This window comes from Ambystoma mexicanum, chromosome 5p, assembly GCF_040938575.1.
Source record: "Ambystoma mexicanum isolate Mex_15411 chromosome 5p, UKY_AmexF1_1, whole genome shotgun sequence".
Lineage (NCBI taxonomy): Eukaryota > Metazoa > Chordata > Amphibia > Caudata > Ambystomatidae > Ambystoma > Ambystoma mexicanum.
In genome coordinates, this window is record NC_090930.1 from 549,767,063 (window position 1) to 549,786,215 (window position 19,153).

General features: G+C 50.8%; 1 protein-coding gene across 1 annotated transcript in view; it reads left to right on the forward strand.

Annotated features, from left to right (window-relative positions):
• The first annotated feature begins 1,832 nt into the window (after nucleotides 1-1,832).
• APLN (apelin) overlaps nucleotides 1,833-19,153 on the forward strand; it is a 32,222-nt gene continuing 14,901 nt past the window's right edge. Inside the window, exon 1 of the mRNA XM_069612978.1 lies at nucleotides 1,833-2,071. Coding sequence (XP_069469079.1) covers nucleotides 2,005-2,071 — 67 coding nt within the window. The 5' untranslated portion in view covers nucleotides 1,833-2,004. The remainder of the gene's footprint in view (nucleotides 2,072-19,153) is intronic.

Below are 19,153 nucleotides of genomic sequence, written 5' to 3' on the forward strand. Positions count from 1 at the left end.
ACAAACAAACTACAGGGCAAAGAACCGGGCCCACGAGGTCGTGGGAAGAAGTTGGCGGCACGGGCCAGGGGCGTTCCTAGGGGGGGCTAAGGGGGCTATAGCCCCTGATCTTTTGGTTGTAGCCCCGGATAGAATCTCAGGAGCTACAGCCAAAAGTCTAGCTAGCCCCCAGTCCCAACAGTTCCGACATCAATTTAGCCCCGGGTCTTTTCCAGACCTAGCAACTCCCCTGCGGGCCAGGTAGATGCCACTGGCCTGATGCCCAAAAGATAACAGTTGTTTATCATTATGTGTTTGTTTTGGATCGATAAACGTACCCAAATGTTTTATGATACTACTGTTTGCAATAAAAACCACAGCCTTTTTATTGCCAATCACAACCTCACGCCTCCGGTTGTCTTTTCACCACAACACCAAAGGTAACAGATCAGCCAACTCTGGGCTCCACAGATTATTGCTAAAGCCCCAGAGTGCCCCAGGCCCCGGGCCGCATGAAATGTGGGACGATAGAGGGTCTGGGAGTTTAGGCGCGGGGTGGGGGGAAACGGCACGAAAGTGTAGGGAGGGGCGTCCGAACGGCGCCACAAGAAACAAAAGCCCTGGAAAGGGCAGGAAGCAGCACCTGGGAAGGTGCGAAATATAACAGCAAGGGACCAGAGGGGTAACCCGGCCGCCCCCAAGAAGGAACAAAAGGCCAGGGGTGTATAAGTAAGCCAGGAAAAGGAGAGGCGGCACAAACCAGGTAAGAGCTCACCTCTCTCGGGTAGGCTCTTAGTGCCTGGATAAGGGGAAGGAAAAACGTTTGCCACCCAACACACCCTACAAAAATAACGGAAGAAGAGGGGAGCAGGCAGGAGCCGGAACGCCAAGTACTCTTTCGGTACTCTTTCGGTACACGGTCCAAAAAAGAAGGAACAGGCAGAAGTGGGAATGCCGAGTACTCTTTCGGTACACGGTCCAAAAAAGAAGGAGCAGGAAGAATGGGCACGCCGAGTACTCTTTCGGTACACGGTCCAAAGCATGTCGTAGGCGGCATGTGCCCAGGAACAAAGGCCCAGGGATAACAAGGACTCAGGAGGAGCCTTGGGCAACTTCGGGACTGGACACAAGGTGCCCAAAAGCATATGGCAGGGTATTGATTTTTGTTGTGTTGTATTTTCTGTAAGAAAATAAAATGCCTACGGCCTACAACTTTTCCATAAACATAATTTGTCTGTGATTTATTAGTTAGGTAGGGATCTGGTAAGAGGAGCAAAGCGAGCCCACACTACTCAGCCTATGCACCAGCTCCAGACTCTGGCCCCATTGCTGAAGTGCCTTCGGTGGGAGTGAGGTCGGTGGTATTAGCGCCACAGGTGTGATTGCAGTGCAGCTGCGAGCAGCTGCTGGCCGCCTGGGACTAGGCGCTTGACCCCCACGTGGAAAGACTCTGCGCTATTAATAAATATACCTCAATTAATAAATCCGTGCTCTGGCGAAACATCAGGAAATCACTTTTCTAGGTTTCGTTTATTTTCCCTTCTACAGCTGTTAAGGAAATAAGGCGAGAAACGGGTTAATGACGTTTTTCCCCCCTCAAGAAAAGAAGTTTCCTGTGCTGGGATCCAAGTGGCTGGAACGCTTCTGGCCGCGATCCAAGCTGTATTGTAATGCGAGTGTTTGTCAAAGCCAAACGCCTTTTGTTGCGCTAACTCCGCCATTCGGCCGCTCAATTCATGGTGCGGGCGCTAAGAGGGAGAGGGGGTGGGGGAGGTCCCCAGTGCCACCGCTCCACTGACCACATGACCAACTGGGCTCCCATCCAAAGCAGCCGGCTCCGATACATAACGCAGCCCACATAGTGAGCGAGAGAGCATTCAGAGCAGAGCAGCCTGGCAAAGCCCGCCTCCGCCAGACCCTCGGAGCTCGCAGCGTGGACTCGGCTCTCACAGAGCGCTGCCGCCGCCTGCCGCCTCCCTCCTCCGCCTCCTCCTCCCGCCTCCCAGCGCAGGGGCCGCGCCGAACATGAAGCTCAGCCTGTGGAGCTTGGCGCTCCTCCTGCTCTGCCTAACCTTGACTTCCGTCCGTGGAGGTGAGTCTGCCATTGGGGTCCGCGGCGGCGCGGGGGGCTGGGGAGGGGGGCACCATGGGGTCTGGATTATAATCCAGGACTAATGATTAACAGGCGGGCAGGGTTGATGACCAGCCAGGCCTGTGCACTTTGAGTCACCTGTTGGGCTGTGTTTGCAGAATGCATGGGTCAATTTAGAACTGTGCATATATATCTGGCATAATGTAATCATGTAACTGCATTTACATTTCCAGGAGCACACCTGCTCCCTTGTGTGTGACAGCCAGGAAGAGTTCTCAAGCAGCGGCTTAACGCATTACATTTAACCGTGTTTATAAAAGATGCAAGCTCCGGGCTGTTTGTCCCCGTGTCTTTGGCTTTCTCTCAGCAACACCAATTCGATCACCCTTGGAATATTTTAGCTGAATCCGATTACGAAGAAGGGCGGATTAGCCATTGAGTTCGATGTGTGGGTTACCCCGGTCGTTTCGCCTGTTGCCGGGCAGTGTCGTGCCGAGCTATGATCGCTATGGCGATGAAGCAAACATCACAGAAACCAGGCAGGGCTCAAATGAAGGGGACACGCGGGTGGACGCAGTCCCCCCACTATTTTTAGAGGACACCTTGATAAAATGCTAATTTCTGGTGACGCCACACTCAATTGGTATGTTAATGAGACTCCCACATACTTTTTTGTTAAGGACTTGCTCCCTGAAACCAGGATTAGTGCCAGATGTCCCGGACACGCGACCTCCTGGGAGTTTGCATCTGGGCTGTGTCCGGTCCCTCGGAAAAGGCTAATGAAACGTGCGTCAGAAATCCAACCCTGTACATGAACCGAGTTTGATTTGCAACTGTTGCCGGCTAGTCGATGTCATTGTTTCGGCGGTGTGGCGCTATACAGCCACCCAGCGGATTCCTTCGTGGCGTGGGTGCACGGCTGCCTTTGGCCGGCGCACTCTTTAATATGACACTAAATTCCAGGAGGCGTTGGAGCGTAGTCTCAGTTTTGAGGATCAGTGCAAAGAGTGAGAGGGGACACGGATCTTGTTTGAGAAGGGTTGGTGGTGTGGATCAGTGCAAAGAGTGAGAGGGGACACTGATCCAAAGAGTGAGAGGGGACACCGATCCAAAGAGTGAGAGGGGACACCGATCCAAAGAGTGAGAGGGGACACGGATCCAAAGAGTGAAGGGGACACCGATCCAAAGAGTGAGAGGGGACACCGATCCAAAGAGTGAGAGGGGACACTGATCCAAAGAGTGAGAGGGGACACGGATCCAAAGAGTGAGAGGGGACACCGATCCAAAGAGTGAGAGGGGACACCGATCCAAAGAGTGAGAGGGGACACGGATCCAAAGAGTGAGAGGGGACACCGATCCAAAGAGTGAGAGGGGACACCGATCCAAAGAGTGAGAGGGGACACCGATCCAGAGAGTGAGAGGGGACACGGATCTTGTTTGAGAAGGGTTGGTGGTGAGGATCAGTGCAAAGAGTGAGAGGGGACACGGATCCAAAGAGTGAGAGGGGACACTGATCCAAAGAGTGAGAGGGGGCACCGATCCAAAGAGTGAGAGGGGGCACCGATCCAAAGAGTGAGAGGGGACACCGATCCAAAGAGTGAGAGGGGACACGGATCTTGTTTGAGAAGGGTTGGTGGTGAGGATCAGTGCAAAGAGTGAGAGGGGACACGGATCCAAAGAGTGAGAGGGGACACGGATCCAAAGAGTGAGAGGGGACACCGATCCAAAGAGTGAGAGGGGGCACCGATCCAAAGAGTGAGAGGGGACACCGATCCAAAGAGTGAGAGGGGACACCGATCCAAAGAGTGAGAGGGGACACCGATCTTGTTTGAGAAGGGTTGGTGGTGTGTGCATGAGGGCTACCGCTGTGTGTCTTGGGCACTTGTTACGTGGGCATGTGATCTCAGACTAGGGGCACGGCATGCCGAGTGCAAGAAGCCCTGCGCGTCTGATCGCAGTAGATGGTGGCTTTCCCTGCCATCTGCACACATGGTGTGCCCACATCACTCGGGACCGGCTCGAGATGTCTGTGATCACAGCCCAGGCTCATTGGCAACGGCTTTAATAAGACATGTGAGGGGGGGGCGTAAAACCCGATGTATTTGATTGCGGTCTTGCACCCTGGGGAGTGCGAACACGCATGCCACATTTGTGTACCCGAGTGCATATTCCTCTCCCCGTGCCACTCTGTTGCGATGGTGCATCCGCCTGGCCCCAGGGGGAGCCACCTCTGTGCCATGCAGAGAGGTTCACCCCCGCTGTAAAGCTTCTTCCCCTTTAGCTCTGTTGCCAGCCCCCCTCCCCCGCCCCAGGACCCGCTTCTAATTCCCTGGCTGCCGGAGAGAGGGGCCGGGCATGCTCGTGCCACTTTATGTTCTGTCTGGCATTCAGCAGCATGGCACCCACATGCCAGCCACTCTGAAGGTCGAGGGCAGTGCATTTCCACGGGAGCATGGGGGGTGAAGGAGAGGGGCGGGCAGTCCCAGAGAAGGGCAGAGGAGAGAGAGAGAGAGATAGAGAGAGAGCGTGCACGCCATATGTCAGTCCATCTCAGCAACCTGCATGCTGCGCCGGCGGGCGACGCCATGTTGGGCTCAGGGTGCAGACATAATAATGACTGGGCGCGCGACTGTGCGCCAGGTGTGGGAAAGGGAAGCACGCACGCGCCCTTTTATGACAGGAATTCGGTTGTTGTGTTTAGTACTTGTAAAATGACATGGCACGGTTAAGGCGAATGTGGTGTTGGAAACATGTATTTTGAGCGGGAATGTGACAGGAACATGTATTGTCAAAAACCTGGTTGTATCTAGTAATTTAAATGGGCAGTCGCTTGCCGGTACCTAAGTACCTGCACTTATTTTACTTGAAATACACATGACGGGCACTTCCATGAAGGAAGCCAATACTTTAACTGGATGAGTGCCTGCACTTCTCAAGAGTAGGCAGGTTCTCTGGGATAGTGAGTACCCACACTTCCGGGGTTCCATTGCAAGCACTGGTTGGATCCACGTGTCCCCCGGAAAGAGCACTGTGCGTTGCAGGGTGCATCGCCATGAACTGACTTCCTACATGCTGAATAATGCGCATTAAACTGTCCAGCCTTTGGCCATTTCTGCCCCTTTCCAGGAGTGCACTGAGCGCACCGTAAAGTCAACGGGAAGGGCACACTCAGCAACGTGGAGGCACCCCCCCCACCACGCCCCCATTTCCCTGGTAAAGTGCTTGAGCCAAGCTTTTCAGAGCGTCACAACACTACATACAAAAGGCTGCTGTTGGGTGATCACTAGTTTGTCACCTGATGCACACCCGCGCTTCTAATGACAGCACGCGGGCTGGGATTAGACCCGACGAGAGCGAATGGAAACACTTCGGGCATTTGCTGTGTGTGGCTGGCATGGCCACACACGACACACACGGTCTCCCTAAGAGGAGACAGTCATTCGCTTTCCCATAATCTCGGAGTTCTAATTGCAAGTTCACAGCGCAAGTGAACCTCCCACTGCTGAAAGGAGATTATGTTTTCTCAGGATTCCTTTACGATGCACCAAACATAGTCTATTGCCTAGCAAAGAAAGCGAGTGTGCATGGTCCTTGCACTTAGTCCCAAATGACGTAGTAACCCCGTGAGCTTGCTGGTGTCTCAGACAAGAACATTCTCAAGCCATGAGAGGCCTGGCCAGGTGAAGATTTTAAACTCGACAGTCCAATACTGGAAAGAGAGAAGTGACTGCCAAACAGGGAGCAAAGCTAGTTCTAATAGATAAAATAAGCCACCCCCTGTGTGCAGATTTCTGATTTTCGCTGCAGGCCAGAAATTCCCATGCCAAGCGAAGCAAGGGAGCCATATCCATCCCCAGTTGGAAAATCACATTGTACAGCAGGCCTTGAAAAAAAAACAAAGCATTTACAGGCAAGCAGCGAAAACGCATAACATCTCAGCAACAATGCTATAACCCGCTGAGCAGCCTTTGCAGCATTCTGCTTTAGGATTCCCTACTTCAGCCTTGGCCTGTCCTTTGCATGCCCTGATCAAGGCTGAGGTGACAATGAGGCGGCTTTCACACTTTGAAGCGAGCAGGTCTTGCAGATGTTGCCAGATGTATGCTAGAAGTTCACCAAGGCTGAGCCCAGCAAGCACAGAAGCCATGCACCCCCAGAGACTTAGAAGAGCATATCAGTGAATTCAGATTTTTTTCTTGGTTTTTGGTTGCAGAAGCGCCCTGGAGAGAAAATGACATTACTGCCCTCATTGTTCAAGGAGAACAGAAGGGATGGGGGGTAAGAGCCCCCCCTCTGCCCCTGTCTACTCAGTGCCTATGCTACTGGGCAGATCTGACCCTCAGAAAAACACAGTCACGGTCAGATACAGAAAGTCTTCTGCACAAGGAAATAGATTTCAAAGAGGCCTAGCATTGCTGAAGGGTCTGCCAGAATACACAGGGTTCAAAACCCAACACCTGCAATCCCCACACGCCCAAGCAAGTGGCTCTTGGAGAATCCAGTCCCAAATGCATCTGTGCAAACATTGTACTCTATTCTACTGCTAATTATTAATGCAGCAGATGTTTGCAAACCATAAGCATGGCCCCTTCATCAAGAAACACCTCCTCATTATGCAATGCTCCCTGTTGCTCAAATCACAAACACGCACCACTTCATCCACAACAAAGGCACACCCACTGCATCTGCATACGAGGCCCCTCCCCCTTATTCAAGGCTCCCCATTGCTCCAACCACAAGAGCAGGCTTTCATTGCAAATGCACCTCCCCCCACTGTTCAGAGAGTATATGACTTTGTGTATAAAGTGTTTTGCAAAGATACAAAATAAGTACATCAATGCATGACTCGAAACCTCATCTTAAATGTCCAGTCCTCCTAAGCATGTTTCAAAGAACCTAAGGGAGACAACCCGAGATGAATTAGCCGAGATGAATTGCCCTGCAGTTGGTGCAATTGCAGATAGAGAGGAGGGAAATGTGTTACTCCTTGGAAGCTTCCTGAATCCATTCAGATGCTATCAGAGTCTGTCTAAACAGAGCTCTCGGGTCAGTCGAGGGACTGATGCCAGTATTCGTAGGACTGAGAGTCATGAGCACCTGTGTTCTACTGGCCACATTGGTTTCAGCCGCTTCCTGCAATGCTGCTTATTAGTTGAAGTCGGTTTCCTCTCGGAAGTATGTAGTATTCTGAAGAATGTGACTGGCCATTGCACACATCCATCCTGCCAATAATAAGTCAGCCAGTAAGCGTGGCGTGTAGTCGTAGAGTGCTTGCAAGACAACATTGCTCCATAACCTATATTACCGCCTTCATGCAGCGTGGTCCACCTCGTGCAACATGGTAACACTTTGTCGGCAATAGTTGGGCTATTAGGTGGCAGAAACGATTGCATTAGAGTACAGAGAGGGAGGAATGGCATGTGAGGACGGACACAGAGCTTGAAGGTGTTTTTTGATTATGTGCCCACCCATTGACTGCCCATTTCTTTCTATGGCTGTGGCCTCCTTCTGAAACAGCCTCCCTGAAACTTGAGGAGAACCATCTCTGCTTCCAGAAGCACCTCAAAACCTTCCTCTTTGCTTCTGCTTTCTCTCTTCATCTCCCCTGCTTATCTCCTGGCTGAAACTACACTGGTCACCTGGCTACCCTCTGATCTTGGGTCCAGGTCCCCTCCCCCACCAGTTGCATCCCTGCACTGCCTCCCTGGCATCCCCCTCTTTTGGGTCTGTTTCTGTATCCCTGCAGCCCCCTACCAGCACTTGACACCTGATATCTGCACTTACCTTTGCACTTGCCACCAGCTGATCGCACTTTTACTCATTGCTTTTATTTATTGTATTTATTTTTGCTATTGTTCCCATGTACTGCACTGCCCCTCCCCCTTCCCTCTGCACTTTTCCCCTCCCACCTTCCCCTGCACTTGCACGATCTCAATGTAACTTGGCCTAGTAAGATTGTTGTCTCTGTCTTCCCTCTGTATCCCCCTCCCTTGACTCATTGCGCATTGAAACACTTGTGTATAGGCGCATTATAAATGCCATATCATATCTCATATCATGGCTCTGCTAATCGCCATTGCCACTCAGTTCCTGCCCCTTCCCGCCCAGTCATGGGAACTCTGTCAGTTCAATTTATTCAAGCCACACCATCAAACTTTGCACTCATAGTTCCTGCCAGTGTTTTTTCAAAGCAGTCTTCTGAGAGTTAATGACTTAATTGGAGTTGTTAACAGCTACTGGTGTAGTAAAAATGTCTAAACGATGTCTGCCTTCAACCATTCGATTGATAAGCAGTACAGCTGCTAACATCCATGGTTAGTTAATGCCACTATGGCTGTGCCTGGCAAGTGCATTTCCCATGCCTACCCAAAAGTCCAAACTGTTGCCACTGCCAATGATTGACTTTCTTATGCTCGATCCAATCAAAGCTAAGTGATGACCAGCACCTGTGGGGAGAGCGCTTGCAGTGTACACGAGTGATAGGTCTTATTGGGAAACGTCCCCTAAATAGGCAAAGGGACCTTCTTTAGAGCCATTTCGTCACCACTGACGTCTATTGAGCGAGAGAGACGAAAGGGTTAAGATTCAGCAGGCCCGTTCAAAGACGTGTAAAGAAATGCGCAGAGAATCCGGGCTCGGTGATCGCTCTCAGATAATGGCCGCTGTCTCTCACGCAGGTGGGGGATGAAAGGCAGAGCACGTGAGCCTTCAAGATGCAGGATTGCAGTGAGAGGGGCCCTGCACCGCTCAGCCCCTGGGAGCGCAGCTACCGCTGCACCACCACGCCCCCACTTCAGCGGTACCTGCACTCTACTCCACCCCCCTCCCTTTGAAGCTACGAGTAGAGCGGCAAAGGCTGATAAGCTGCCGTGATGATACCTGGTCCGCCCCATGATTGAGTTAACCAATCTTCTGTCTGGCCGCTGCTTCGACGAGGGCCCACCTTTCTCGGCGTCGTACAGGCCCACATTAAAGAACACACTGCGCTCTCGTTAACGCCTCCACACATCAAACAGTTTCTGCCACCACAAGGGCTCTCTTTTGCAGTATAGCAGCGGAAGCGAAACCTGCTTGGTTCTGGCCGCCTGTCTTCTCACTTCATATCATGAACGCACCACCTTTCACATCTTGCATTTCTTCATCCAGACACGTTCGTAGGAAAGCAGCGCAAAGGGAGCGAGGCACTAAAACGGGGCTATCTTTCAAGTGTTCACGAAATGGCTTCCATGTGCCGTGCTAGTTATCTCAGAAATGAATGGCAGCCGCCGAGGTTGCACTATCTCCCGGGCCTGTTAACATGTGTGCCGTCCAGCTATCAGCGGCCTGTGATTGGAAACAATTGACACCCGTCAGCTGCTGTTGGGCAGTGTTTACACATGATACAAGCCTTTGCTACTTTCAATGCAGCTCATGTTCCTCACAGTTACAAACCAGGACCTCTCCATGGAAGGCGCTCTACCAGGTTTTCTTGCATTATGTTTGGGGCTAAAATCTTTTAAGATCAGGTGCCTCAAATCAATGTGGTGGTCATTATTTCTTTGCCCATTTAAATATCCTGAGGGACACTTTTCCCTTCCTGGGCTTCCCTCTGTCAGAGAATCACAGTATTGGTTAGTGGCTTGGCCGGTAATGCCCTGCTAGCGCGAGGGCTTAGGGCCGTTCACACCCAAACCCACGCCACAAAGCGGCGAATAACGCTATTGGCACCCCGAGGCTCCCTCCCTGGTGCTAATATTTCTTTTTTAAAGGAAATTGGGACCCTGCTTATAGTACTAGTCCGATTTCCTTTCTTATATTGTTGATGGATATTTCAGGAGGACAGAGCCGGGCGACGGGGAACCTGAGCAGTGCACTACGGGTATGTGTGCTGAGGGGGAAAGAGACTAGGCTGTAGGGACGCAACCGAGGGATGCAGAGGGAAAGTGTGGTGGCCACAGGAAGTGGGGAAGGACAGGAGGTAGTCAACAACTTGGTGCACAGGGGAGCAGGGGCGTTGCTGGGGGGGTAAGGGGGCTATAGCCCCTGATCTTTTGGTTGTAGCCCCAGATAGAATCTCAGGACCTACAGCCAAAAGACTAGCTAGCCCTGAGTCCCAACAGTTCCTACATCAGCGTAGCCCCGGGTCTTTTCCAGACCTAGCAACTCCCCTGCAGGGGAGTGCTGCGAACAGCCCACGGTCGAACGTGGGCTCATTCCGGAGTATGCAGCATGCGTTCCAGGTGGACGCAGCACGCATTCCAGCCGAAGGTAATGCTCTGTGCCTCTCACCAGGGTGCCAATAGGTGGTTATATTACCCAAAATAATGGTACCCAATTGATCAGCCTCACCAAAATGAAGTGCTAGTCCTGCCAGGGTTAATTTCTGCTTCCTGTGGTCTCAACACGGATGTCTGTGCCACACAATTAACTCACTGACATATCTTGCTACCCCTTCTATCCCTGGGAACTCATTTTATTGGTCATTTGCTTCATTGACTACCTGTCGCATCTTATTCAGGGCAAAAACAAAGAGGTGATGGATGGAAGGTTTAGAATGAATCTTAACCTCTGGCATTGCTCTGGGAAACCCCCCAGACCATCGTTCTTCACCTGCAAATCCATTATATAAAGGGAAAGATCATATGCAAATCAGGCTTGGTCCCACCCCAAAGGGGCAGTCCAGCCCGAACTGCTAAGCCACATCCCTTCTGCACGAGACCACAAGCATCCCCAGACATCCATGTTCGGTCGCTAGGCCCAGCAGGCATGGGACCCACGTCTGGGCATACCCGTCCCACTCGGGGTGACAAAGCAAAAACAGAGGTGATGGCTGGATGTCATAGTGTCATTCACCCTATCTTTACTGAACTACAGCAACGCCCTGTACTTTCAACTCTCAAAACAAATAACTAAGCAATCAGGCCATGGTCTAGAACCTCACTGCTAGGTTGCTCCAGCGTCTCCCTCCAGCACAATGGATTTAATTTAAGACCCACTGCTTCACAAAGACTCTCCAGTAATCAAGCCTGATCTGTCGTTAGGACTGGTTCCTCCTCCATGTGTTCAATGCATAACGTACAGCTCGGCTTTAAGCGTAGACTACACACGTTTAGAAAGAATTGCAGAGCTGACAGCTCCTATAACGACAGGGGGGCTTTTTTGGTACACAGTACCACCAAATCTGCTGCAAAGCCAGTTTTTGTCCTCTTTTTTTGCTTTCGACCCACACCCCGCCTGAAGACATCACAAGGTTGTAGCATCTTGTTATCGCCCACAAACACATGGGTAGCTGACGAGCATCTACATAAGAGACTGAAACGGCAACAGTGCATTTTGTGGTGGATCAGTGGTGAATTATGCGGCACAGGCAGACATTTGTGTCTGGATACCAGAAACAAATATTCTTTGAAAGGCATTAGGCCGCATTTATTATTACATCTCTCAAATCACCTTGGCTCTCCACTTCCGGTGCCGGTGCAAGCCAGTGACGTGGCTGCGCCGGCTGAGGCCAGGAAGGTCCCCTTCTCCAAACTGCTGCCCTTCCATCCTTGGCCCGCCTCCACACCTCCCAATCCGGTGCCCCTGTTAAACGCCAGGGCTGCTATCGGTAGGTTGCCTAAAGTGAGCAGAAATACCAGCGATGGAACTGCAGCCGGATTTCCCAGAGGCAAGGATCCATCAGAACAACAACCAAAAGAACATCACCCACCACCAAGGAGGAACTGTAATTTGCAGCATATAGAGAGAGAGCTGGGATGTCAGCATACGGATTGTGCAGGTATGTACTCTCAGCTGCATCCACATGAAGCAACGACTCTGCTTGAGATTACCCAGCAAGAAGGTTCCCCCGAAGCACACACTTTCTGGGGCGGAAGGAGGACTGACTCCATGGCACATTTCAATAGATTCCTCACCCTTTCAGATATGAAAGTGGCGCAGGCAAGGGGTGGGGCGGTGGCGGGCCGAAGCCATCACAGACCTTCGTGGCAACGCTCTCCTCCCTAGTGCAAATAAAGACAAACAGATCCCAGGGACCCCAGGCATAGATGAGAGATTGGGACTGATTGCACCCCGGGAGCCCTCTTTTAAGGCACACAGTCCAAGGGTGCTAGACATCCAAACCCATAGCGCTCCCACGTCTCAGCGTTCTCTTCGTTGGGAAATCTCCGCTGCCGTAGCGTGTCTTCTTTACAGCACGCTCAGCTATGAGGGGATTCAGAACCCGGACGCCCCGCTCTATGCATGTGGCAAGCAGACATTATGGATCTGGCCTGCTTACTTTGGCAGCAATTATGAGAACTGCGCCAATTGAAGCAGCCAATGAGAAATGTGGCCAATTGTGCAAGTGTAGCTTGCAAGCTATTGTTGCTCATGTTGTGGCTGGCATTTTGCTTTTGAAGAAAATGCTCATCCTTTTTCAGAGAGAGGGCGAGAGAGACATAGACTATTCTTAGCTTCTACTTCAAGTGCCAACAAACCACACCACACTTTAAAAGCACGTCCCAAATGAAGTGCAGCATTCATGCTGACATCAAACACTCGTTCAGCAACACTGACATCAGCAAGATGGTATTCTTCTCAGCTTGCACAACCCACAACAGTGAAAGTGATCAAGACATGTATTATACTGTATTCATGTGTGTGTGGCATTTCTAGTGTGCGGTGCTCGTTTTGAAAAGCAGTGACGCTCTGTACTTGCCATTCTAGGGATAGCTGCAGGAAAACTCGCCGGTCCAATAGGCTGGGTCTATGATCGGAGCCTGTGGCCAGGCTTTGTCCTGGGGAACTCACGGCCTGAAGGACCTATTAGAGCATAGGCCGTTCTCTAGGTCGCAACACGGCCCTTCCTCGGCAGCAGATGCCTGGAGGCCCTCTGGAGTGACCCCAAGTCTTTGAGCGCCCAATGACGCAGCCATATATTCTTCCACTGTCAGAAGTTCCCGTCCCTTGCCCACCTTACCCCGAGTTCATTAAACCGCACTCACGATAACAGCTTCCTCAGATCAGAAGACTTAGTGAATGTCCAGAAAGGGTCCCGTGCGGGGTCTCCTTTTCAGGTCACTGCACACGGTCAGTGTCAGACATGCGTTATCGTAAATAACCCCTGACTCAGTCTGAATTCATTCACTGTTGACCCCACCAAGCACTCTCCCTACTTCACACTTGTCTGAATGTATATCATTGCAGCACAATTCTTTGAGGATGTTCTATTGTGAGACTTGGGTGGCTGTACGAATGGGTGGCGGGGGGGGGGGGGCGGGGGCGGAAATGCTGGGAGTTAATGTTAATGCCACTGCAAAGAGTACGCACTTTCCTCATAAAAGAAGCAGTTGATTTACTTTGGCCGAGAGGAATATTCGAGAGAGTAAAGAAGCCCGGGGAATGGAGGGGGATGTTCCGAATGCATTCTCTTTCAAAATGGCCGCACCTTGACATCAGTTCCATTGGCTGCCGAGGTCCCATTCTTTTGTCACCTTATGAGGCCACGTTGCTAAACGTTGGCACAAGATGCATGAAGTCCCCCAGCAATAACTGCCGCACACATTAGTCACGCCTCTGGAGTATCTGTATTGACCTTGCAACAGGGAACAGATCATTAAAAAGTTTCACACAAGTCAAATACATGTTGAATCTGATTCACAATGGGGCTGTGCAAGCCCAAGATATATTTGCACCAACACACAATTAGAGGGATTCACAGAACACACATGTGTAGGCCCATCTAGTGATGTACTTGCACAAATGTGAAAATCACACATTTGCACCTCTGCATGGTGATCTCCCGACACTGGGCACCCAAGCGTGATTCACTGAACACCCCGCTGCCATTGCACACTCCCTCTGGCTTGGTGCTCGTGTGCCACCTTCAGGGTGAGGCAGAGTGGATTATGCGGCCACAGCCACACAGGTGCACTTGTGAGCACTATGTTGATGCCATACAGACTTGGTCAGGCATGTGCAAAGATGACTGGCATTAACCGCCTCTCCATTAAACAAGGAAAACGTAGGCACCCACAGGAGAGGCTGCTGCCAATCTAGGAATGCAGAGTTACTTCACTGGTGAAACACTGTGTTCCACGACAGCTGCCAGCAACTCCCCCAATCACTGCCATTCTCACGCTCTCTCTACCCACGCAACACCACAGACGACGGGATCGATTTCTCTGTACGACTATCCACCTCAACCTCAGAACCTCCCTGGGACCATCTCTTACCACTTACCTGCTTCTCCTTGCTCCTAGAACGTCGTCTTCCTAGTTGCTAATCTTTCAGTCTATGGAAATGGAAAAGGGACTTTGCCGTCCATGGTGGCAATCTTTGTATTTTTTTATTTGTCGATAGAAACGTCTCATGCTGTACTCCAATTTCTTCTGTCAAAAAACACTGGCTTATTTGCCCGGACATCATTTAAGGGTGCGTAGTGGTATAATCACTATTGCGGTCCTTACCAGGTGACAATGGCTATGCTCCGGCCTGTTAACTCTGACTCTGAGCAGGAGGTGGGAATTAGGCTCATGCCTCCCTATCCCTGAGTGTGCAGTTTTACAGTGGTGCACAGAGAAGTGTGCCCCATTAGGATGCTCCATTCACCAATGAGGCACGTGCATACCTCCTTGCGAATCTAGTAAATACCGCAGAACCTCCTCCAGAGGTTTTACCTTCACATACCAGATGCAGAGCGTGCATTTTAGCCCAACTGTTGACCAGTCCATATTGACTCACCATGCCAGAGGTGCAAACAATTGGAGATGGAGACTCATGCAGGTGGAATCTTTTATTAACAGGACTGGGCCTGTATGCCAAACATAAACCCTGCAACAAGAGGATCACCTGTTCTGCACAATGTGGCTTGGAAATGCCGAGCATATATCCGAGCTTCCCTTTTAGCAGATGGGCGCGCGCGACACACACACACACGTGCACGTGCGCGCGACTGGTGGATGTGGAGTAAGGGCTTTCTGTGGTGTCATTGCTGTGCTAGTTTGTAGAGGCCCACCAACCCAAAGGATACTTATTGGTGGGAGATTACACACAATCCGACTTGTGCCATGGCCAGTATACTAGAGTAATTGTGCTACCAGCTGTGCTTTCTGGGGGTGGCTGTGGCATTGGCCCACAAAAGATTTTAGCTGGACTGCAGTGACTGCTCGAAGACAGGGGAACGTTAAGAACTTTGTGACAGACTTATGTGGCCAGATTTGAATGGTTCTAGGGCATCAAGGCTCATTTTTTTGCTAACTCAGTACAGTTTGGACAAGTCTACGTTCTGGATTTTCCACACCTGAATGAAGTGAGTTTTTTCACAGTATGTGTTACTACAAAAATACCAGCCAATAGTGAGTACCATTTTTACTCCCTATTCCCAAAAATCATTTTACTCACATCTTTCGAAAGAAGAGACTGAACTACTCCCATCTTCTCTGGACCTCCGGGTGTGGGGAATCCTGCTGTTGAGGGGTCTGTTAGTTGTAATCGTCGGTCTGCACATGTGTTGAACTCTCTAGAAATGCGAACACGTGTTGCCAACGTAACCCGGAAGTGCCAGGGTTGAAAGGCGCGCTGTCATTGTTGACATTTGTTTAAAGGAATTTTATGTACTGTCCTTCCTGCCCCACCAGCACGAACAACGCTCGTTTCATTCCCATAACAATCCCCATCCTGTTAGGACGTCTCCGAGCGGAGCCCGAAGCAGAACAACAAGCGATAGCAATGCCTCTCCTCCAGGTCAGAGGGGTCGGCGTGTGCTATGGGGACATTGCTACATCCAGTTCCAAGACAGACAGTGGCATCACTATGCCGTGCAATGCACTGGCCGAAGAACCCACTGCGTCAATCTAGGCTCCTGCCCATTGACGCCTGCTCCTTGGACGCATTTGACACATCCGCTAGGAAGACCATGCTCTTGACTTCTGGTTAGTGCGGGCCTGTGTGTGTGAGTCAGCAGAATGCTGTTCAAAATATGCCAGCTGCATTGCATATTGTGCTGTTGCAGAAGGTTTCCCCTCTTCCACAGTCAAAATGGCCTGTGGGCTGATTCCAGCTGACACTAATAAAACTGCCTTGAGATTTACAATAACAGCCAAGGGGCAAAGTAGGGCCTGCATTATATAATGGCCTCTGTTTTTGCTGTGTTTTTCATACAATGCAGAAACAAATATCATATAGGTCACTTCTGTAATAAACAATGCAGAAATGCGTTCTTGGTGCTTTGTGATGGGGAGTTCCCACATTTTCACAGGGCAGTTCCACACATGAGAGGAGTCCCTCTTCCATTTCCATGGCGGCCAGAAGGAAGAAGGAGCTGCAGCAGCGGTGGCGGGGGCTACGCGGAGCTAGGGTTGCAAGGGATGGTAAACAAAGGGGAAGGGAAGGGAGGGTGGGCGGAAGGTGGTGGGGCGCGGGAAGCAGGCGTCTGGTTGCTCAGAACGTGGGTTTGGATTGCGGGATTCAGCCCCCGATCTGAGCAACCGGATTGGTTACTCCTGCTGCCCCGGGTGCTAATCAGATTTCTAGGAGGTCTAGTACCACTCTTCCCACCATGAGTAGGGGCCTCTGCTTCCAGCATGCTCTTGGCTGGAATCTAGCACTAGCTGAAGGAGAGCCTCGCACCATGGAGCCGGTTTGCAGGTATATTCCTGTGAGACATAAGGAGTGCCCCCAAAACTCACAACTCTATGTGTGTCTCCCACCACAATGCTTCTATAAAGTTTTCTCTCATATTTCTCGTCAATGTAAGATATTCAAGTACACCAGAAGACTGCCTACAGGCCAACCTCAATTTGAGGCCTTTATCTCGAATACCTAGACATGTCCTTGATCAGCTCCTAAATGCTGCATGAAGCCTGGGTAAAGCTGTGGACTGTGGAAGTTTTGCCTGCCTGAGCAGATACAGTGACAGTAAATGGTGCAAGCTTGTGGGAGTGGGTGCCTCTGCTACCATATGACGGCGTGCGTGCGTGCGTGCGTGCGCGCGCATCCCTGTGGAAGGATAATGAGAAGCGTTCAGTCTGAGGTTTTCCTTTCTGAAAAGGTTACGCTTGTCTGAACTCTGCAATCTGCAGTGCGTGGAAAAGCGGAAATGACCAAGAGGGGGACTGGCAAGGAGAAAGGGGGCCCAGTGGGAGTTGAAGGTGTGGAGGAGGCGATGGTGGTGTCTTTCTGCAGGGTAATGTGTTCCTAGTGCCTTCGGTATTAAAAATAACTCCATGGTCTAAAAAGAACAGCTTATTGCGTTCTGTCAAAGCCATGGGGTTTCAGGGGCTTGTGAAGCGCTCCCCCTGTGACAGTGCACTCAAGTTGGCACTGGTTCCCCTCTGGGTATTATAAGAGCACCGTCGAATTGGTTGGTGGGACATTCATTTTGCACATTCATTCAATTTACTGAACTATGCAGCGCCCTTTCCTTTAACGTTGCCTCAATTAAGAGTGTCCAGTGGCTGCCATTGTGTGCTGGGCGAACAGCTTTTCTATTTGTTTAACCCTGTGAACCGCTTGCAATTGCGGGGGCTGGTGGGGGGTGGGGTGCGGGGGGGGTGCAGGAAGCTTTCTTTTTCTAAATACACTGGGTCATTAACTGAAAACCCTCTTCCCAGAGCTCCACCTCTCACACTTCTCCAGAGGGTACAGTCTGCGTACCTGCCATATTTCACCCTGACTGGGGCATATTCCTGTGCAATGTGATCTGTGCCCGAGCCCTAAGGGGCACATCCTCTAACAGCGGGTCGGCTTGTAATAGATTAACATCCTCTGGGAGTTTGTTTCATGAACTATACCCATATAGGGCTAATGTACTACATGTCTGCTTCTAATTTCCATCACAGTTACTCATGATCCTGAGTTGCACATGATATCGTCTGGCGGCACAGACCGCGCAGGAGTACGCAAAACACGTAGATCGTCCGATAGGCCTGAGACAGATAGGACACTGTTGGTTTATTTTTTTTAAGATTTGGCTGCGGCGTGTTTCTTGAGTCAGAAGGCGCCTGCCTCTTTGATGGCGAGTGGGATTGAATTCCACACCTGGGAATCAGCAAAAATGCAAAGTCTTGGATCCTCAAGAATGTGTAACTGCTGAGTTTCTACCTGTGCATTCTCTTTCGATGGCAAATTATGGCTATGTGTTTCATTTGATCCAGGTCCTGGGGAATTTCACTGGACTACACTATATGTGAAACGGGTACAATACATATTATTTAGAAGTCACAGGGGCACCTACATCAAAGGGGTGTGTTGTGGCCATTTGCAGAAGAGGGCTGCGAACATTGAACGGTCCATCGGGCTTATTTTGCTATGGCATTTAAATCCTGTAGTATTTGGAGACCTTGTTAAGAATCACTGAGCATTTCCCCAATTCCCTCTTCATCAATAATCGAAGGATTTGCCAAACGGCTATGAATAACACATTAGCCCCAAGCAAACCAAGCTCCTATGTGAACCCTCCTGTTTCACCCACTGCAGTCCTTTGCTTCCACTTGCCAACTTCTCACCTTTACCACCCAAACTCTCTTCAACGTTCTGCGCACACCCACCTAGTTTTGTGTGCACATGGCTACTAAGAATAGAGAGCTCTGTACACTTTCCAACAAATCAATCCTGCCTCCATCTTGCACAGATGATCTCCGTCCACACACTCAGAATCAGCAAATCAGATTGGCATCTTACCAGCCAAACTAAGCATGCCACCTCAATGTTCGGTTATTGGTGCTTCTTGGCCCTCTGTGGCAGAAATGCCCGGCTTCAGAACTTGGCGGGTATCTCCCCCCTTCCCACGCTCAAGTCTGGATTCAAGAATCGTTGCCTTCCCCAAAAGATCCCCAGATCTGCGGCAAGGCCTCATCCCCACACATTCTCTGGGCCTGATTCATGGAACGTTTTCCTATGGGATTGCGCCATTATAAAACACTTCCTTGAATCAGGCCCTCTGTCTCCTCAGAATGTTGCTGCGTGGCTTGGCCTACGTTGTGCATCGGTTTTGCTCTGCAATGTCGCAGAGTCACAGCCGTATTCCCCAAATTCCCCACCGGTCACTTGAGCGCAATCATAGTCTACAAATCCCGCAATCAGGGCTAGTTCACATGCGTCGCTTCTGGCAACGTAAGTGAT